We start from the raw sequence: 22778 nt of genomic DNA on the forward strand, positions 1-22778 counted from the left end.
ACCACCCCCCCATGCACGAATTTCATGCACCAGGCCTCTAGTTGTTAAATAATTCTCCAAGGCAGATAATTTAATGTTTTTCTTTATATACACACCAGAGGCCCAGTACATGAAATTCGTGCACAGGACGGGGGTGTCGCTCAGCCTGGCCTGCACCCTCTCGCAATCCAGGTCCCCTCAGTGGATGTCCTACTGCTGATTTAGGCCCGATCCTGCAGGGATCCTGCAAGGATCGGGCCTAAATCAGCAATCAGACATCCCTCTAACAATCTGGGACTGTTGGCTCCTAACCGCTTGCCTGCCTGCTTGCCTGACTGCATCTAACCACTCGCCTGCCTGCCTGGTCACCCCTAACCACTCTGCATGCCTGCCTGATCGCCCCTAACTGCTCCCCTGCCTGCCTGATTGCCCCTAACTGCCTCTGCCTTGGCCCCCACCACCGCGGCTTAGTCTGGAAGGAAGTCCAGAATGTCGTTCGGCTGTCCGGTGTAATTAGCATATTATGCTTTTATTAGTATAGATTAGCAAAGAATTAGTAGAGGGTTAAGTATAATTTTTATTTTATATTAATTTGATTTGTAAACTCGAGAGTCTGATCATTATAGTAGCAAATGAAGCCAGAAAATATTAGCTATCAGTTATACAATAGGACTGTTTGCACTAAAAAAATATCTCAGATGCCTTGTCCTCAAACCCATGGCCAAATGCTATGGCCTTCTGTCCAAAAGCTCATTTTCCCACACAGTCCATGTAATTCTCCCCATGGCTGGGCACTTGCACATCTCTTGCTGCCCCAGGATGACTTAATTTCTGAGTCAGCCTCAATCTAAGCACACCTTGGTTCTAACTCAATTTTCTCCCTTTTTGGCATCAACATTCCTACAACCCTGTCATTTTGGGATTCTATAGCTCATTATGTTTTGGTTTTTTTTGGTCCACCAACATAATTGTCAGTAAATAGGAACATCTCTGAGGCTGTTTCCTCAGCTGTAAAATGGGACTCTAGCCTCAGCATTATACAACCGCATGTGCACTACAAGAAACATGCCATGCAAAAAGCATTTCATCGCATCTAAATAACTGTTTTCTTGTTTTTGAGGTTTATGCCTGGCCTTCTTTCAGTCTTCCACAAGCACAGTCACATCCCATGTCCCAGTGTGTGTCTTAAGGTACAAATCCAAAAAAACCCATGTTCTGGACCACTGACAGCAATTCGTCACACTCTAGCTTCCAACTTGCTCAACACATAAAACAAGTACTACTGAAGGAGCTGCAGGGACACAACCTCCGAGGTGCATGCTGTTTGTGATTACTCATAAGGAAGCAACCTTACTGTCAGTTTTATCTTGTCTTCTCATCATTGTGACTCAGTCCCTGCTGTCCCCATCTCCTCAAAGTATGTGGTTGGTGCTGGTCTGGGAAAGCTTGCCTAGCTTGCTCAGTATTACCTTCTCCAAAGCCTAATACTGGGTATCCTCCTATCTAATAAAAGGATAATATGCAAATTGACCGCCACTCCAAGACACAAGATGGCCGCCCCCATGTAGTCAAAGATGGCTGCCCCCATGTGGACACAAGATGGCCGCCACGAGATGGCTAGCAGGAGAGGGCAGTTGTGGGCAATTAGGGGTGACCAGGCCAGCAGAGAAGGGCAGTTGGGGGTAACCAGGCCAGCAAGGGAGAGATGTTGGGGGGGACCCAGGCCTGCAGGGGAGGGCAATTGGGGGGGACCAGGCCTGCAGGGGAGGGCAGTTGTGGGCAATCAGGCAAGCAGGGAGGGCAGTTAGGGGTGACTGGGCCGGCTGAGGAGGGCAGTTGAGTGAGACCAGGTCAGCAGGGAAGGGCAGTTGGGGGAGGGGGAAACCAGGCCTGCAGGGGAAGGCAGTTGGGGGGAACCCAAGCCAGCAAGGGAGAGATGCTGGGGGGGACCCAGGCCTGCAGGGGAGGGCAATTGGGGGGGACCAGGCCTGCAGGGGAGGGCAGTTGTGGGCAATCAGGCAAGCAGGGAGGGCAGTTAGGGGTGACTGGGCCGGCTGAGGAGGGCAGTTGAGTGAGACCAGGTCAGCAGGGGAGGGCAGTTGGGGGGGGGCAGGCCTGCAGGGGAGGGGAGTTGGGGAGGGGAACCAGGCCTGCAGGGGAGGGCAGTTGGGGGGAACCCAGGACTGCAGGGGAGGGCAGTTGGGGGGGGCAGGACTATAGGGGAGGACAGTTAGGGGTGATCAGGCTGGCAGGGGAGGGCAGTTAGGGGCAATCGGGCCAGCTGTGGAGCAGTTAGAGGTCGATCAGGCTGGCAGGGTAGTGGTTAGGGGGTGATTAGGCTGGCAAGCAGAAGCGGTTAGGGGCAATCAGGCAGAGGCAGGTGAGCGGTTGGGAACCAGCAGTCCTGGACTGTGAGAGGGACATCCTCAAGGGGTCCCAGATTGGAGAGGGAATTTCGTGCACTGGGCCTCTAGTATGCCATAAAAAGCAAAACAAAACAAAACCTATGTCTAATCTTAACTATCTCAGATAATTCTATTTGGATTTACCACAGAATTAAGTCAACGAGTACAAGACTGGTCAATAGTACAAGTCATAGTAAAAACCTTAAAACTGATAGATTCTTTATGTATTTCACACAAATAAATAAAAAACTTTTTTCTACAATCCAAAAGAAATATTCTCTAACTCCACACCTAAAAAAGACATTTTGAAATTCATAGTACTTTCAAATCAGGGGCCATACACTTGAGGAGAATTCATAATTAATACAGAAGTGTTCCTTGTTGCTCCTTTTGAATAGCATCAGAAGGCACCCTTAAAATAGAATTATTATTATTTCTATAATATGTTTTCTTATTAAGAGTAGATAGAAAAAATGATTGCTGAACTGGCATCTATACTTTTAAGTTCTCTTCTGTTGTAAATCCATATTACTGCTCCAAGGGCAGCTTAACATAGGAAGAAAGACAACCTCAAGGCTCCGACATAAAGAAATAAACTTCTGTCAACAATGTGTCTATAGCAGTTTGAAAAAATGTAAAGCCAGGAAGAGCCTACATCTGAGAAGAAAAGAAGACATCATTTTCTCTGTTCATGTGAGTAAAAGTGACTCTGAATCACATTTGGCCTTGTTTATGTATGTATTCACCTAGCAGCACTGTCCAACACGGGCCACTAAACACATGAAGCTACTTAAAATAAGTTAATTGAAATTAAATAAAATTTAAAATTGAGTTCCCCAGTCCCACTAGCCAAGTGCGCAATAACCGCGTGTAGCCAGTGGCTACCTCACTGGGTAGCGCAGATACACCAATTTACATCATTGCAGAAAGCTGTTAAGTAGTGCTGCATGGATGAAAACAGTGTCTCTGAAAGGCTAGATTACAGTCTACTAACTGACATGTACTCAGGTTTTAAGAGATGTAAAATTTGATAGATAATACAGTTAGTGGTCTTTTTAGGTAGGGTAACCGCATCGTTTTACCTGGGACCCTTCAGTCCATGCACTCTATCTACTCAGCCAAACCAGCTAGGGCAAGGGTAACCACATCTTGGCTTTTCTACAACAATTCTAGTATATCTTGTATTTGTATTACTTGCAATAACATGACTCATTAAAGGTAAAAGTAAACAGTACAAATATAATTATTTTAGTAGGACTTTTTATATAAATAAATAGAATCCTTTGTCATACCCTGGTCCCAAATGTTGATGCTAGAAAACAAACAAGCAAAAATAATCCATGTATATGGTGAGTGTAGACAAGAAACTGCTCCTGAAAGACCTCTCCTTTCTCTAAGTAACTCTAGGTACCCCATGCCTGTGTTGTCACTCACCGGAAGCTCGGTGCGTCTGAGCTGGGTGGAGCAGCTGAGCCGCCTCCCTGCTGACACCTGCAGGGAAGAAAGTAAACTCTCTGCACCACCACTGGGACTCCAACTCCTGACCACGTGGCAGCTCCTTGGCTTTCTACTGTGTCCAGGAGCGAGTCGCTGAGGGGCGCTTGAGATGAGCAGTGCCTGTGGGTCCAGTCTGTCCTCAGGGTGGGGAGACTGCACATAACCTGGCCAAGACACGCAAGGGAAGATTTCAGTCTGACTCATGATGGCACACACTAACAAATGATGATATTCTTAGGTAATCCTATGATGTAAATGCAGAACACTAAAAGAAAAATGCCCAAGGTTACCTAGAAGAAAGTGGCTGAGGCAGGATTGAACCAGAACACCTGGCTCCAAAGTCCATACTCTTAACCACTAGGCTATGTTGCAGCTTCATTATCGCTGTTGCTGAAAACATATTTCATGAAGGTGAAGCATTAATATACTTTGAGCCATATTTTAAATTGATTAGAGAGTTCTCCTTTTCACATAATTCCCTCCAGACACTAATTTTTTAAAAAGTTTATCGCCTATATTTTTTAAAAAATTGATTTTAGATAGAGGAAGAGAGAAAGAGAGAGATATTGAGAATCATCAATTAGCTGTCTCTTGCATGTGCCCTGACTGGAATCGAACCTGCCACCTTTTGGTGTATGGGAGGATGCTCCAACCGAGCCAAGGGAGATTCTGCTTGATTACACTTATACAAGACAGGATGAAAATCTATCTGCTTTTCTGTCTTTCTTATGTCCCCTCATGCTGTCTGTCACTATCAGCATTCCATTCAGTGCTGGATCAAGTAACTTGGCAACCTGAGCCAGGTGCACTGGGAGCCACATAGCTTGGAGGGGTCCCAGGAGTGCACTTCATGCTCACAGCAAGGGAAGGTTGGTGATTCCTTAAACTCATTTTGGCAGATGATCAGGGCTCTGGGCCAATAAAATGCCAAAAACAATCTACAATTTATAATTTCAAGTTTTTGCAGCTCTTTTTATCCCAAGTGATACAGATAGTGTGAAAAAGAAAAATGCATTTTAATAATAAAAGAGGGCTTAAACAAAAATCTTAGGTAATTATAAAATGAGAACAGAAAAAATCAACACTCATATCAATATATATAAAAGGCTAATATGCAAAGTGTCTCCTCAGGAGTTCGACCGGGAGACTGGGAGTTCGATTGCTGGCTATGATGTGTGCTGACCACCAGGGGGTGGTGCGGAATGAAGGAAGGCCCCGGCAGGCAGCCGGCAAAGGAAGGCCCCAATCGGCTCTAATAGCCGGCCAGGCCTAGGGACCCTACCTGTGCACGAATTTTGTGCACAGGGCCTCTAGTATATTAATAATTTAGAATAAATACTAAAATTACATAAAATACTATAAAATATCACAACTAAATACTGAACTGAACTATAATTTCTTTAGGCATAACAATAATGCATATATATTATGTTCTAGCATATACAGTATATTAGCTGAATATTTGAAGTAAGACCAAAAGTAAACATCTCCCCTTATAATCCTTTCAAATATTATTACAAAGCATAAAAGGTCTAAGCCAAAGAGAGTTACCTGGCTTTCAGGTGAATTATTTGTTAGACTCTTAAATCTAAACATCTGGGATAAAGTGGTGTTTCTTCTTGGAAGGGGTGTGTCCCAGAAGTGCACTTCATGTGTTATTCTTGAATCTTCTTTGGCAACAACTTTCTTGCAGAAATAAGTATTCAGAATAACAGGGCAACTTCCATTTGGGATAATAAGCTTTTGCCTGGAAAGGGGAAAAATACAACAGTTTATTTGCAAAGCTGGTTTCCCCTTATGTTCTTTCAAAATCAGGAACACAAAGAACAATGACTTGCCTGCTTCTACAGCTAAAAGCAAGCCCACTGAGTGACAGCCGCCCTCACACACTCAAGAGTGACTGTCAATGGGTCTGCTTTTACTTTCCCAGTGAAAGTTCTGTGTCAGGAGAGGGGCTAGTGCCTGGGCTTCTCTGAGACCCTCCTACTCTGGTAGAAGATGGACTTAGGATCCCTCAGGGAGAAGTGCAAGCAGTGAGCAAAGACTATCAAGAAGCTCAAAGAATTCACCATTAAAATAAATGCTATTAATCTCTTAACCAAAGAACTTACATGCAAATTTGAATAACCCAGGGACACAGACAATAGTGTGGTGAAGGCTGTGGGAGGGAGCAGGTATAATACTTTCAACAATAAAAATGTAAACATTAAAAATAAACAAACAAATAAATAAATGCTGTTTACAAATAACACCTTCATACTTTCTGACAGGTCTGATCTTTCAAATACTGTATTTTTCCATGTATAAGATGCCCCCTACTTTTCCAACCCAAAATTGAGATATCAATATTTTTGCCCTAGCCAGTTTTGCTTAGTGGATAGAGCATTGGCCTGTGGACTGAAGGGTCCCGGGTTTGATTCCGGTCAGGGGCACATGCCTAGGTTGTAGGCTCGATCCCCAGTAGGGGCCATGCAGGAGGCAGTCAATCAATGATTCTCTCATCATTGATGTTTCTATCTCTCTCTCCCTTCCTCTCTGAAATCAATAAAAATAAATTTTTTTTAAAAAAAGAAATAAATATTTTAAACATATTGCTGATTTTCCTCTTAAGGCCTTTTTTTTTGGCATCTTAAGGAGTTGTTCTTTCTGTTTTCTCCACTCTCTGATGATACACTCAGTGGGAGGGGGTCCAAATTGTCTCTGCAGCTTGATTTCCATGCTCTTTTGCATAGCTGATTGCATTGTTTGAATTTTGCAGAGTAAGACAATCGTTTACCAGTATTTATCTTTTTATTTTTGACATCTTTATGGGCTCAGAACGCCCCAGTCCCTGTTGCATCTGCACACTCCCCACCTTCACCTCCAGTTTCAGCATCAGCTGATGTGAGTAACAAGAAGGCTCGTGATTGGAGGAAGCCTGTTTGACAAGGTATGGGCAGCTAAGCACCCGCTTGGCTCCCTCCTCAGCTGACTTCAGTCTAACAATTTTAGAAAAAAAAATAGCATCTTATACATGGAACAATATGGTAACTTGACATCAAATATCAAAGGAATACACCCAAATGGACCACAGTCACAGACATGCCTCATATTTAAGTAGAGAAGTCTGGTAATACAAGAGACATTCTCCTGGTTCCTTTCAGACATCTGATTTGAGAAGATCCTAACACTTTTGCCTCAAAACAGACAGTGTTGCTTAACATTCAGAAAAAATTATGACTTCCATTTTTGGGAAAATGGACCAGACATATGTTCTCCTATTTCATTAAGTACAACTGAAATACCTGACATTAGACATAAATTAAATGTAAGAAGACATTGAAAGGTGGAGAGAAGGAGGACAAGTTCCTGGGTTTTCTTTTTGCCTCTTATATTCCAGACGTGGAGCTGAGGAACCTGAAAATCTGGAAACAGTAATAGGTGCAGACAGGAAAAGCCGCCACAAAAGCTTCATCTCTTCAACCAAAGGACGAGGGAAGGAGCAGCCTAGTGAGACAGAAAACACCTGCTCTCCTCTAAAAACTGTTCCCCCTTCACGCACACCAGCAAAGGGTGAGGGGAACCCAGACTTCCACCCTCATCGGCTTGTAATAGGAGTCCCCATAGCCCGTAGTGGTGGTGTGAGAAGGCGGGATAGGGGCTTTCATCCCTGCAGGCTTGTAAGGAGTTTCCCCACATACACACTACAACAGTGGTGACCACCTGGACTTCCACCCCCACCTAACATTAGTAATCAAACATCCCTCCTCACCCCTCTGGCACAGAGTCAAAACAGGCCTGGCAGAATGTCAGACCCAGCATTACTGAGCCACCTTCCACCCTCCAACCTTTTACAGTGTTACCAGTGGAAGCCAGGTGGGAGCAGTAACCAAGCTCCCTCCCAGCCAGTTGATGTCATTGGAAACCTAGCAGGAAGATGGAACTCATATCTGCTCAGCAGTAATAAGGACTCCTTTCCCAGTCAGGTACCAATGGAGGTCAAGTGGGAAATCTGAACTTCAACCTCCACCTGGCAGTAATAAGAAGCCCCCTTCTTGTCTCAGAGCAGTATCATACAAAGCCACATACATATATTTAAATAAGGTCCAGATGTCAAATACCCAAAATGTACAGGTTGCCATAAAAAGTCACTTGTTATACTAAAACCTGGGAAAAAATCTCACCTTGAATAAAAAAAGGCAATTACTAAATGACAATGCTGAGATGAAACATGTTAGAATTATCTGACAAAGATATTAAGGCAGCCATTATAAGCATGCTTCAATGAACAATTATAAATGCAAACAAGACAAAAGTAGAAAGTCTCAGCAAACAAATACAGTCTGGGCAAAGAAATATTTTTAATGAAATTTCAAAACTAAGAAATACAATAATTTTAAAAAATCAATAAATAGGTTCAACAGCAGAATGGAGGGACCAGAGAAAAGAATAAGTAAACTTGAAGATAAAATAATAGACTTTAACCAATATGAACAACAAAGAAAACACAGACTGAAAAACAATGAGCAGAACCTCCACATCTGTGCAAAGAAATATAAGTGGGAAAATACAGGTAAGTACAATAGGTTTTTCTACTCCTGTTGTTTTCAAGAATTTATTTGGATTTGAAGCAAAATCATAACACTGTCTGATATGGTTCTAAATATATGCACAGGAAATATTAAGACAATAATATTACAAATGAGAACAATATAGGGATATAAGAAATAAGATTTATACACTTCATCAGAATGGCAAATTGTTAACCCAATAGACTGTGATAAGTATATATATAATGTAATGACTAGAGCAACCAATAAAATAGCTATAAAAATAATATATATATATAAACATATATTATCAGCCCTGGTTGTGTAGCTCAGTTGGTTAGAATGTCGTTCCGACACACCAAGGTTGCAGGTTCAATCCCCGGTCACGGCACATACAAGAATCAACCAATGAATGCATAAATAGGTGGGACCACAAATCGATGTTTCTCTCTCTCTCAAAAAAAAAAAAAGATATAGATAGGATGAAAGTAAAAGGATAGAAAAAATGTATCATTTAACATTAATACAAATATAATGGGGAAGGAATACTAATACCACATGAATCAGGCTTAAGAGCAAAAAGAATTATCAGAGATAGAGAGGGACATTAAATAATGATGGAAGGGTCAGTCCACCAAGAAGACACAGCAATCTTAAATGTGTGTGCATCAAACACCACAGATTCAGAATACATGAAGCAAAAACTAATGAAACTGGAAGGAAAAATCAGCAAACCCCAATTAAAGTGGGAGACTGGAACTCCCCTCCCCCATTATTTAATAGAACTACTAAATAGAATATCAGCAGGTTACAATTGCTCACATAGAAAATTCAAGTAATCAACAAAATAATTCCCAAAACTAGTGAGTTCAGAAAGATCATAGCATAACACAAAACTTAATTTGTGTTTCTATATCTATCAATGAACATCTGGACACCAAAACTAAAAATCTAAATAATTTCTAATTGCAAAAAACCAAAAAACTTTTGATATAATTCTAACACAACATGCACATGACTTGTATTCTGAAGCTAAAAAACATTGAGGAAATAACTCAAAGATTTTAACAAATGAAGAGAACTAAAATTGTCATTATTTGCACATGACATAATACTATATATAGAGAATCTCAAAATTCCACCCAAACACTAATAGAACTGATAAGTGAATTTGGTAAAGCAACAGGATACAAAATTAATATGAAGAAATCAGTTGCATTTTTATACACCAATAACAAACTATCAGAAAGAGAAATTAAGAAAACAACCCCATTTACAATTGCATAAAAAAACTAACCTAGGAATAAACTTGATCAAGAAGGTAAAAGACAAGTACTCAGAAAAGTATAAGACATTGAAGAAACTAACTAAAGAGATACAAATAAGCGGAAGTACCACAGATAGAAAGAATGAACATCATTACCATTTCTAAACCATCCAAAGCAATCTATAGGTTCAATGCAATCTTTATCAAAATACAAATGGCATTGTTTACAGAAATAAAACAAATAATTATAACATTTATAAGAAACTACAATAACAAAAAAGCCACAGCTATCTTGAGAAAGACTAATTTGGAGGTATCATTCTATCTGATATCAGACTATACTACAAGGCTATAGTAATGAAAACAGTATGATATTGGCATAAAAACAGACCTAGAGATCATTAAATAATAGAGATCAATGGAACAAAATAGAGAGCCCAGAAATAAATTCACACCTATATGGTCAATTGATATATAACAAAGGAGGCAAGAACATACAATGGGGTTAAGACAGTTTATTTCAATAGATTGAGTTGGGTAAACTGGATAAACACCAAAAGATGAAATTACATTACCTCTTCCACCATCTACAAGGAAAAACTCAAAATGGATTAAAGACTTAAGTGTAAGACATGAAACCATAGAACTTGTAAAGAAAACATAGACAGTAAACTCTCTGACATTGCTGTTAGTAATATTTTTTCTGATATGTCTCCTTAAACAAAGAAACTACCACCACTCCAAAATAAACAAATGTTACTGCATCAAACTAAAAAGTTTTTGCACAGCAAAGGAAACTATCAACAAAATTAAAAAAACAACCTACCAATTAAGATAAGATATTCATCAATAATATATCTGATAAGGGGCTAATATAAAAAAATTTATAACAAATTCATACAATATAACACCAAAAAAAAAAACAATCTAATGAAAACATAGGCAGAGAACCTGAATATACACTGCTCCATAGAGGACATACAGATGGCCAATAGACATGCAAAAGTGCTCAACATCACTATTCATCAGAGAGATGCAAATTAAAACTACAATGAGGTATCACCTCACACCTGTCAGAATGGCTACCATCAATAAATCAACAGACAAGAGTTGACAAGGATGTAGAGAAAAGGGAACCTTTGTGCAATGTTGGTGGAACTGCAGTATGGAGGCCACTATGTGAAACAGTATGTAGGTTCCTCAAAAAAATTAAAAATAGAACTACCTTATGAAACAGCAATTCCACTTCAGGGTATTTATCCAAAGAAGTCCAAAATACTAATTTGAAAATATATATGCACCCATGTACACAGCAGCATTATTTACAACTAGAGGCCTGGTGCACGAAATTCGTGTACATGGGATGGGGGGGCCCCTCAGCCCAGCCTGCACCCTCTCCAATCCGGGACTGCCAGAGCTGCCCCCTGGTGGTCAGTGCGCTCCCACAGCCAACCTCCTGTGGTCCCTCCCCCTGGCCAGCTGGCTCTGATCGGGACTGGGAGAGATGGCCCCAATTGCTGGCCAGGCCGAGGGACTCCACTCGTGCACAAATTCGTGCACCAGGCCTCTAGTATTTAATAACATTGTATTGCATATCTGAAAGTTGCTAAGAGAGTAGATCTTAAAAGTCCTTATCACAAGAAAAAGTTGTAACAATGCATGGTTGACAGATGTTAACTATACTTACTGAGGTGATCATTTTGTGATATATACAAGTAGCAAATCATTATGTTGTACACCTGACACTAATTTTATGTCAATTATACCTCAATAAAAAAATTCAACAGAAATAAAATTTGCAATAACACATTTAATAATGTTTATAAAACACTAGAATGATGCAACACAGGTCTTTATTTTCACCTTTAAAAGTATATACAAGTATTTTAGGAACTTATTGCAAACATTACTCTATATTATAACTTAATGTTTCATTTTACTCCCTAAAGTATGCAAATCACCCAAAGAGCAAATTAGACTTGGTTATTCAATTTCTTTTGCACAAAGGTAATAAACATAAAATAAAAGAAATATATACACGCCCTAGCTGGTTTGGCTCAATGGATAGAGCGTCAGCCTGTGGACTGAAGGGTCCCAGGTTTGATTCCAGCCAAGGGCACATGCCTGGGTTGCGGGCTTGATCCCCAGTAGGGGGCGTGCAGGAGGCAGCCAATCAATGATTCTCTCTCATCATTGATGTTTCTATCTCTCTCTCCCTCTTCCTTCCTCTCTAAAATCAATAAAATGTATATATAAAAAAGAAATATATACACAATTTTAGTTAACATTCCAAATACTAACAAGGAATTACAAAAAAAAGAATAGCTTAATTTGAGCAAGGAAATACTTTTCATAAATTTATTTGAGAAATAAATAAATAACAATAATCTTAAAAAAAATCTTTATTGTTCAGATTATTACAGATGTTCCTCTTTTTTCCCACCATAGCTCCCCTCCAACTGGTCCCACTCCACTCCAGACCCTCCCCCTATCCTCCCACTGACCTCGTCCATAGGTGTAAGCGCTTTGTCCAATCTCTTCCCACAACCCCCACAACCCCTTCCCCCCGAGAATTGTCAGTCTGCTCTCTTTCCATGCCCCTAATTCTATTACATTCACCAGTCTGTTCTGTTCATCAGGTTTCTTATTCATTTGATTTTTAGTTCACTTGTTGATAGATATGTATTTGTTGTCACTTTGTTGTTCATAATTTTTTATCTTTACCTTTTTCTTCTTCCTCTTCTTAAAGAATACCCTTCAGAATTTCATATAATAATGGTTTGGTGGTGATGAACTCCTTTAGCTTTTTCTTGTCTGTGAAGATCTTTATCTGACCTTCAATTCTAAATGATAGCTTTGCTGGGTAGAGTAATCTTGGTTGTAGGTTCTTGCAATTCATTACTTTGTATAGTTCTTGCCACTCTCTTCTGGCCTGCAGTTTTTGTTGAGAAATCAGCTGATAGCTGTATGTGTACTCCATTGTAGGTAACTATTTTTCTTTTGGTGATTTTAAGATTCTCTCTTTGTCTTTTGCCCTTGGCATTTTAATTATGATGTGTCTTGGTGTGGTCCTCTTTGGAGTCCTCTTGTTTGGGGTTCTCTGCGCTGCCTGGCTTGTAAGTCTATTTCTTTCACCAGGTAGGGGAAGTTTTCGGTCATTATTTCTTCAAATAGGTTTTCAATATCTTGCTCTCTCTCTTCTTCTGGTACCCCCAAAATTTGGATGTTGGTACGCTTGAAGTTGTCCCAGAGGCTCCTTACACTATCTTCATATTTTTGGATTCTTTTTCTTTTTGCTTTTCCGGTTGGATCTTTTTTGCTTCTTCGTATTTCAAATCTTTGACTTGATTCTTGGGATCCTCTAGTCTGCTGTTGAATCTCTGTATATTATTCTTTATTTCAGTCAGTGTATGCTTAATTTCTGATTGGTCCTTTTTCATATCCTTGAGGCTCTCACTAAATTTCTTGGAGGTTTCTAGAAGATTCTTGAGTAACCTTATAACCATGGTTATGAACACAATAGCCAGTATTTTGCTTTCATCCATTTCTTTCACTTGTGACTTGTTTCTTTGTCTCCGCATTTTGGCTGCTTCCCTGTGTTTGTTTCTATGTACTGGTTAGCTGCTAAGTCTCCTTGAGTTGATAGAGTAGCCTTGTGTGGTTGGTGACCTATAGGGCCCAGGGGCTCAGCCTCCCCAGTCACCAAGAGGTGGATGCTCTTGGTGCACCCCTTTGTGGGCTGTGTGCACAGTCTTGTTGTAGTTAACCCTTGATTGCTGTTGGCATCACTGGGAGGAATTGACCTCCAGGCCAATTGGCTGTGATGACCAGCTGTGTCTACACTGGAAGATCTGTTGCGCAAGAGACACCCTTATGGGGCAGGACTTGCTTAAGTGGGGCTTTGATGCTCACTGAGTCTGCCTCTTGAGTGTGTCACTTATGGATGTGAAGAGTTGTAATCCGGTATGGTCTCACAATGACCACTGGGTACACTGGCTCTTGGATCCCCAAGGAGGTGCAAAGTTAGCCACTGTCTGGGGCCGCCCAGCAGGAGCTACAGAGACATCTGCAGATTTCTCTCTGTAAGGGGTTTGGAAGTGCCCAGACGATGCCCAGCTGTGAAGCAAGGCAGGCTGCTGCTGCCTGTTGGGCCTTGGGCCTTCTTTTGGAAGCTCTGGGGCTCTCTGACCCAGCTGCAGTTTGACAGGTTTTAGGTGGAGAAAAGACAGGCCATTCATATGCAAAAGCTTGGGTGGGGTTGTAAATTGGGTGGGATGGGGTCTCTGGGAATCACCAGGGCGGAGCAAACAGCAATGGCTGCCAGTCAGCCCTGCACCAGAGAGGTCCCTAGGTCTCCACGTCCCGTGCCCCCGTGCAGGAACAATGATTGCTGTGAGCACCTCTGAGAGAAAGCCGCCTTCGTGTTCCTGTCCTGATGCCAGACAGTCCAGTTTCTCCCCGTATGTATGTGAGTCCCCCAGAGTCTTGCCTGGAACTGGAGTTCAGAGCAAGCGAGAGCTTATATCTCCCTTATATCTCCCTCCCAATTAAAAGAGCAGCACATCCAGGTGCCAACACATCCAGGTGCCTCCGCACCTCTTACCAGTCTCAATGTGCTTTCTTCACCTCTCTAGTTGTGGAACTTCCACTAAGTCAGCTTTCACGCAGTTCTGGGTGGTAGATGTTCTGCCTTTTAGTTGTAATTTTGATGTGGTTGTGAGAGGCAGCAAGTATAGGTGTTTACCTATGCTGCCATCTTGATTCTCCTCCAATAACAATAATCTTATATGTATATATGCCAAACCTTTTCATTTTTAAAAATAGTATTTGCATTTAAGAAAAGCACATGTGCACAATGAATTATAAAAACATATTTAGCCAAAACCGGTTTGGCTCAGTGGATAGAGCGTCAGCCTGCGGACTGAAAGGTCCCAGGTTCGATTCCGGTCAAGGGCATGTACCTTGGTTGCGGGCACATCCCCAGTAGGGGGTGTGCAGGAGGCAGCTGATCGATGTTTCTCTCTCATCGATGTTTCTAACTCTCTATCCCTCTCCCTTCCTCTCTGTAAAAAATCAATAAAATATATTTAAAAAAACAAACAAAAAACATATTTAACTAAAACCTTATAAAAGTAAATATTTGAATGTGATTTCCTAAAGGGATTAAACAGTGGTTATACATGGAGTGGCCAGATTATTATGATCTCTTAAAGCATAATAATCTGGCCACTCAGTGTATATCCTATATAATAGAAGGGTAATATGCAAATTGTCCCTCCACCAGGAGTTCGACCAGCAGGCAGGCCGGCCAACTGCCCATGTCCCCTCCCCCCTGTCCAGGCTGGCTGGACCCCACCCATGCACGAATTTATGCACCAGACCTCTAATATAGCCTATATAATAAAAGGCTAATATGTAAATTGACTGAATGGTGGAATGACCAGTTGCTATGACACACACTGACCACCAAGGGGCAGATGCTCAATGCAGGAGATGCCCCCTGATGATCAGTGCACTCCCACAGGGTGAGCGCTGCTTAGCTAGAAGCCCTGAGCCGGGCACACGTCTGCCGAGCCCAGTGGCACTGGCAGGAGCCTCTCCTGCCTCCGTGACAGCACTAAGAATGTCCATCTGTCAGACCTCCCCCGAGGGCTCCCGGACTGCAAGAGGGCGCAGGCTGGGCTGAGGGACCGCTCCCCGCTCCCCCAAGTGCACAAATTTTGTGCACCGGGCCTCTAGTATGTATGCGTATGTACACACACACACACACACACACACACACACACACACACACACAGAGTGGCCAGATTATTATGCATTCAGAGATCATAATAATCTGGCCACTCAGTGTATATTAGAAGAATTAGACAAGTTCTTCACACTTTAAAGATTTTATTACACAAAAAGATATCAACTTTAGACTGAATAGGAAAGTAATCAGATAGATGCAAGACTAGTCAGAGGTCATGTTAAATAGGTATTCTCTCCCTCTTAGTTCCAATACGAGCAACTAAAACATTATTAAAAGACAGTGCTCCTGTGAAAATCACATCCATGAAAGTATGATTTCACCTAGCATGACTGTAGTCTTAGACATGTTCTCTTCTCCTTCTATTTGGTATTATACAATACTAGAGGCTCTATTGATGTATCATAGAATTGTACACCTAAAACCTATATAATCTTATTAAGCAATGCCATCCTAATAAATTCAATAAAAATATATTGTAAACATTCCATTCTCTTACAGAATCAGAAAAAAGAGATCAACTAAGAGACAATGAGCTTTTCTATCTTTAGGATTGTTATTGCAAAATAGACTGAATGCTAAAGATTTGGGTTTTTGCAGATCCCAAATCTTGTTTTCACACCCCACTACCACCTAGACAGGCCACCCTGAGCATGTGATAATCCTGCTTTTCTGTGGACAAACAGGAGCCCAAAGGCCGCGTGGTACCTGGAAGCAGAATGACAAGAGGTGTGGTCTGGTAGAGAGAAGATGGACCTTGGGCTTCAAGAAGGCCTGTGTGACCCTGGCCTGCATCTCTCCCTGGGTTTTGCAAGAATTTAATCTAATTATGTGTGTAAAAGAACAAAACTTGTAGTCGTCATTGATGAGTATTAGCTCATTTCTGTCTTCATAGATAAAGAAGAAACAGCAGAAAAGTACTGTTTCTCATTAGCTCAATGATTCTAAATACCAGGAAGCATATTTACTAAAAAGAACTGTCAAAAATCAAAACAGACCTAAGAAATTCTCTCTAGACTGCAGTCGGAAACTTCCCTAATAAAGTGAACTAAGATTAGACCTGGAGTACATTTTGAGTGGATGGTAAGAGGAAAGTCAGAGAGGTAGGTTTGGGAGGGGTGGAAGACAGAACTATATATAACAAGGAGTATGAATAAATATTCCCCCCATGCCTATAACTAAGCCCTAAAAACAGGTGTACCTCGTATAACAAAGACAAAACATTAAAGGAAAAAACTGTCTTAAAATTGTGTTCTTTAAATAAACCTTTACCAAGTCATGAGTGGGAAAAAGAGATCCTTTCCCCTCCAAATTGAAAAGTGGCACCATATTGTCAAGCTAGTTCTAGACTGCACACTGTCTGCAGTCTTCTGATCCCCAGCAGCCACCTCAGGTGACAATGCATTTGTTAGCATTTTCTTTGCTTACCCCGGGCCTTCTCCTGAGGTGGAGAGCCCTGCATATTTGGCCCTAACCCCTTGTCTCAGCTGGGGTGAAGGTAGAGAGTGGAGAGAGCCTTTCCCCAGAGACTGTCAGTTCTCCGGGCACTCCTGTGGATTGTTTTCATTTTGCCCCTTGAGGAAATTAAGTGTAAGGTGACCTCAGTGTTGAAACTGAGAATTCAAATCCCTACCATCATCTATTACATAGGTAATAATAATATAAACAAGTTATTTAAAATTAGTTATCTTTAAAACCAATGTAATTATGACATTAATAAGATGGTCACAAATACCACTCAGAAGAATGGGGAAATCTATCTATCTATCTATCTATCTATCTATCTATCTATCTATCATCTATCTAAAGAGGTAATAGGCAAATTAACTGGGACAGTGTAACAGTCACGACCAGCTCAGAAGGAGGCTGTGTGCACAGATGGGCGGGAGGGGACTGCGTGCCGCCCCCAGCCCCAGTGGCCACAGTGCGGCGGCTGCTGGGGCTGGGGGCGAGCCCAGAGCGGAGACACAACACACAGGGGGGCGGGCCTGGAGCGGAGACACAACACACAGGGGGGCCTGCCCCCGCTGGGAGACAGCGCGCCAGCAGTCCCACCTCTGCGTGTAAGCTACAAAGGAAATACCTTTTCACTGGCTAAGCTCCCAGTACGCCACTTGCAGTGTTCTTGGTAACCTGGGTAGTAAGAATCCAAGAAGGTGATCTAGGATTTTTCCACCTCACTCCTGGAGGAAAAAACGAAGGTCCGCTGCTGGATGGGCTAAGAAATGTCATAGCCTGCCCTAGCTGGTTTGGCTCAGTGGATAGAGCAGGGGTGGGCAAAGTTTTTGACTCGAGGGCCACAATGGGTTCTTAAACTGGACCGGAGGGCCGGAACAAAAGCATGGATGGAGTGTTTGTGTGAACTAATATAAATTCAAAGTAAAGGAGCGGAGGGGAGAGCAAGAGAACCGGATAGAACAGCCAGATCTGGCCCGCAGGCCGTAGTTTGCCCACGGCTGGGATAGAGCCTCAGCCTGCAGACCACAGGGTCCGGGTTCGATTCTGATCAAGGGCATGTACCTAGGTTGCAGGCTCCTCCCTGGCCGGGGCCCAGGTCAGGGCTCATGCAGGAGGCAATCAATCCAAGTGTCCCTCTCACATTGATTTTTCAATGGAAAATATCCTCAGGTGAGGATAAAAACAAAAAACAAAAAAAGAAAGAAATGTCATATCCTAGGAAAGACACATCTTGAAAATGCCTAAAGAAAGTTGTCATTTCTTCGTGGTGAAGTGACTGGCGTCCGTGTTGATGAAAACACCTTGGTGGCTGCGGTGGCCAGCAGTGGCAGCAGCAGCAGGGTGATGGGGGTGGTGCCTTCCCCTGACCAGCTGGTCGCTTTCCAGAGAGAGGGGAGTGGGCCTAAGCTGTCAGTAGGACATCCCCTAAGGGCTCCCGGACTGTGAGAGGGGGCTGGCTGGGCTGAGGGATGGCCGCCCCCTCAGTGCACGAATTTCATGCACCGAGCCTCTAGTATTGTATAATACCAAATAGAAGGAGAAGAGAACATGTCTAAGGCTACAGTCATGTTAGGTGAAATCATACTTTCATGGATGTGATCATTCCAACATACATTTAGGGGAGAATAGAAAAAAAGAAAAAAAATTTTCCTGGTTATAAAAGTAATACATGAACATTATATAAAACTTGGAAAGTTAGAAAAAAAAATGAGAAAAAATTCATTAAGCAGACTGCAATGAATACTTTGGTATAATTCCTTTATGTCTTTCTATGAATATATGTCACAGTTGTAATCATGCCTCACAGAGAAAATTCAGTATTCCACTTCAATGTTATTAGATAAGCATTTCTTTATATTAACATACTTAATATAATAAAATAAAAACGTATCCACCATTGTTTATAAGGCTCCATGCTAACACATAGGAACTCTTACATATGGAATGGGCAGGAGACAAATAGCCACTGGGAGAGGCCATATGAGGAATCCACGGAAGAGAGATGGGGTGAGCGACCTTCAGGAAGGCAGAAAAGGGGCAGGGGTAAGTAAGGCAGGAGCAGAGGCAAGGGAGAGACAAAGATGAATGCAGTAGCCAGGACAGTAAACGCCCAGAAAATGAAAAGTTAGTTGGTCAGGAACGTACTACTGAGTGAGCAATCTCAGAAGAGAAGTGCAGCTGAAGGTCAACTGCAATGGCTGAAAACGGAATGTAAAGTGTGCCCATGGGAAGAGAGGCCGCTGACTGATTTTTCAGGTCGCTGAGGGGAGGAGAGTTATGAGGCACAGCCTGAGGAGGGCATGGCTCAGAGGGAGCTGGTCCGAGCGAAGGCCTCAAGGTAAGTGATAAGAAGCTTTGGGATTAAATGAGGAAGCTTTGGGATTAAATGTCAGGTACTGAGGAGGCTTTGGGATTAAATGTCAGGATGTTAGAACAATCTTGCTTGCAGGTGCCATTTGGAAATTCTAAAATAAATACAATACTCGAGTTGGGAAACACATATTTGATATACTACCACATAGATATGACCAACACTTCACGGGCCCTAGCACAGTCAGACCTGAATAACACCATTTCAGTCACTGATGGGCCAGATAAATGAAGGTGGTCCCATCCTATATAATAAAAGGCTAATATGCAAATCAACTGAACAGCATATCGACTGGTCGCTATGACACACACTGACCACCAGGGGGCAGACACTCAACGCAGGAGCTGCCCCCTGGTGGCCAGTGTGCTTCCACAGGCGGAGCAACACTCAGCCAGCAGCCCTGAGGAGGGCTCACAGCTGGCAAGCACAGTGGCCGTGGCGGAAGCCTCTCCCGCCTCCGTGGCAGCACTAAGGATATCAGTCGGACATCCCCTGAGGGCTTCCGGACTGCGAGAGGGTGCAGGCCGGGCTGAGGCCCCGGCCCCTGCCCCTGAGTGCACAAATTTTGTGCACCGGGCCTCTAGTAAGATTATAATTGAGCAGAAAAACTCCTATTGCTTAGTGACTCCTCCTCTGAAAGAGCCTCAGGTGGGCCCTTCGGGAGGTATTCATCATTATCATAGGACTGACAGCTCCATGAGTGTTACTGCCCCTGAGGATCTCCCATGGAAAAAGAGGTGGAGGTGAGACAGTGATATTGATGATCCTGACCCTGTAGGCCCAGGCTAATGTGTATGTTTGTGTATTCATTTTTAACAAAAAAGTTTAAAAAGTAAAGAACAAAAACAAAAAACCCCACCTTATAGAATATGGATATAAAGATAATATTTTTGTATAGATATACAATGTTATTGTATTTTAAGCTAAGTGTTATTACAAAAGAGTTGAAAAGTTAAAAAATTACATAAAGTGAAAGTTATATACAGTTAGAGTAAGCTAAGGTTAATTTATTATTGAAGAAAGGTATTTTTAATAGATTTAGTGTAGCTTAAGTGTACATGTTCTCAAAGTCTACAGTAGTGAGCAGTCATGTCTTGGCCTTCACATTCACTCACCACTCACTCACTGACTCACCCAGAGCACCTTCCAGTCCTGCAAGTTTCATTCATGGTAAGTGCTATCTATATAGGCAAACCATTTTAAAATATATTTTATACCATATTTTAATGTATGTTTGAATATTAGATACCAAATATACAATTGTGTTAAAATTGCCTACAGTATTTACTAGAGTAACATGCTGTACAGGTTTGTAGCCTGGGAGCAATAGGCTACCAGATGTACTGGTTAATAATGCGGATTTTTTTCAATAGATGAAGTTACACATATGTTGATATATATGCAATTTGATATGTATGCCATTTAGTTGTATCGACAGCAAGCTTCAAAACTTCATATGTCAAATTTTCTGAAGGTGTTAACATCATAGATATTTTTATGCTTAAAAATGTCAAATTTTGTGCCAATAAAAGAGCATTTGCAGGAAGTTTTAATTCATTATTTTGAAGAAAAGTGCTGCTGAAAGTTATTGTATACTTCAGGATGCTTATGGTGAACATGCTCCATCTCAAGATACTTGTGAACACTGGTTTAAATGCTTTAAAAGTGATGATTTCAATGTGAAAGACAAAGAAATCATCTTTGTCCAGGTCAACCGAAAAAGTTTGAAGAAAAACAATTATAAGCATTATTGGATGAAGATGCGTGTCAAACAAACTCAAAAACAACTTGCAGAAAGATTAAACGTTGCTCAGCAAACAATTTTCGATTGTTTACAAGCAATGGGAAAGAGTTTAAAGGAAGGAAAATGGGTGCCACATCAACTGAACAAAAGACAAATGGAAACCTGAAAAGTCATCAGTAAAATGTTGCTTCAATGGCACAAAAGAAAGTCTTTTTTTGCATTGAACTGTGACTGGCGATGAAAAGTGGATTTATTTTGAGAATCCCAAATGCACAAAATCATGGGTTGGTCCAAGTCAACCATCAACATCGACTGCAAGGCCAAATCGCTTTGGAAAAAAGACAATGCTCTGTGTTTAGTGGGATCAGGAAGGTGTGGTGTATTATGAGCTTCTAAAACCAGGTGAAACCGTTAATGCTGATCGCTACCAACAACAAATAATCAATTTGAATGACGCTTTGATTGTGAAATGACCAGAATGTGCCAGAAGACACAGCAAAGTAATTTTGCTTCATGATGACGCACCATCACACACTTCAAAACCAGTTGAAGACACGTTAAAAGATCTTGCCTGGGAAGTATTAACCCACCCGCCGTATTCAGTATTAACAGACCCTGCACCTTCAGATTATCACTTGTTTTGATTGATGGCGCATGCACTTTCTGAGTAGCACTTCAAAATGTACGAAGAAGTGGAAAATTGGGTCTCTGAATGGTTTGTCTCAAAACAAGAAAAGTTCTATTGGGACGGTATCCACAAATTACCTGAAAGATGGAGGCAATGTGTAGCTAGCAATGAACATTACTTTGAATGAAAGCACTACCGATGTTTCTCTTGAAATTATCGTGTTTTCTTTGATTACAAAATCCGCATTATTATCTGGTACACCTGGTATACCATATAGCTTAGGTATGTACCATCTAGGTTTGCATAAGGGCAATTTATGATGTTCACACAATGACAAAATCACCTAACAATGCATTTCTCAGAACGTATCCCTGTCCTTAAGTGACCATGACTGTAGCGTACCCTAGGGACATACCTCGAGTTTGATTTGAATGCATGTATTACTCAAACATCATTAAACCCTAGCAAATATTTTATAAAGCACCTGCTCCAGGCCAGGCATCCTGCTAGATGCCCTGTATGCTTTACCTCAGTGCTCCATTATGCCCATATTACAAAGTTGGTGCTGTTGGTTCACAAGTTTAAAGTTAAGGAAACTGAAGTGGAGACAGAGTTACTTACCAAGATTATAAAGCCAGGAATAGAAAAGCTGGGTTTGATCTAACTCTGCCTTAAATGATCGAATATGTTACCTAGAAAGGACACCTCTAGGCACAAAAAACTGGACTCAGTTTTACTTTACAGCAATGAGTGTAGAGGGACTTTTAAGTGAAATGCTAATTATTTCTTTGGAGAAAAACACATGCAGATACTAACTCTTAACGTGGTAAAAAGTGGTAGTAGCTGTGGATTTAGGAACAGATTGCTTACTCCGAGGTACATAAAGGGGAGGACAGGAGTGCAGCAAAGAAAAAAGAAGTTTTCTCTGACTATGAGTCATAAATGGCCATTACAGATAATTAGTGAACATCAGAAAAGTAGAAAAAAGAAAAAAATATCAGAATTACACAGACAGCCATAATGAACATGGTGTAATTCTGGTGCAATATGGAAAAGCAATTCCATTGGGTTTCTTGGACTTGAGTCCCTGAGCAAACCCGGAAATTTTTGGCAAACTGCCTATATAGCTTGAACTACTTGGCTAAAACGGA

The 22778-nt window shown here is 41.6% G+C and overlaps 1 protein-coding gene across 1 annotated transcript in view; it reads right to left on the reverse strand.

Annotated features, from left to right (window-relative positions):
- SPIDR (scaffold protein involved in DNA repair) overlaps positions 1 to 22778 on the reverse strand; it is a 378562-nt gene that overhangs the window by 103384 nt on the left and 252400 nt on the right. The window contains exons 9-10 of the mRNA XM_080646739.1: positions 5433 to 5628; positions 3819 to 4045 (exon numbers count right to left, since the gene is read on the reverse strand). Of these exons, the coding sequence (XP_080502865.1) occupies positions 3819 to 4045; positions 5433 to 5628 (423 nt within the window). The remainder of the gene's footprint in view (positions 1 to 3818; positions 4046 to 5432; positions 5629 to 22778) is intronic.

The sequence above is a fragment of the Plecotus auritus genome, assembly GCF_963455305.1.
Source record: "Plecotus auritus genome assembly, chromosome: 11".
Classification (NCBI taxonomy): Eukaryota; Metazoa; Chordata; class Mammalia; order Chiroptera; family Vespertilionidae; genus Plecotus; species Plecotus auritus.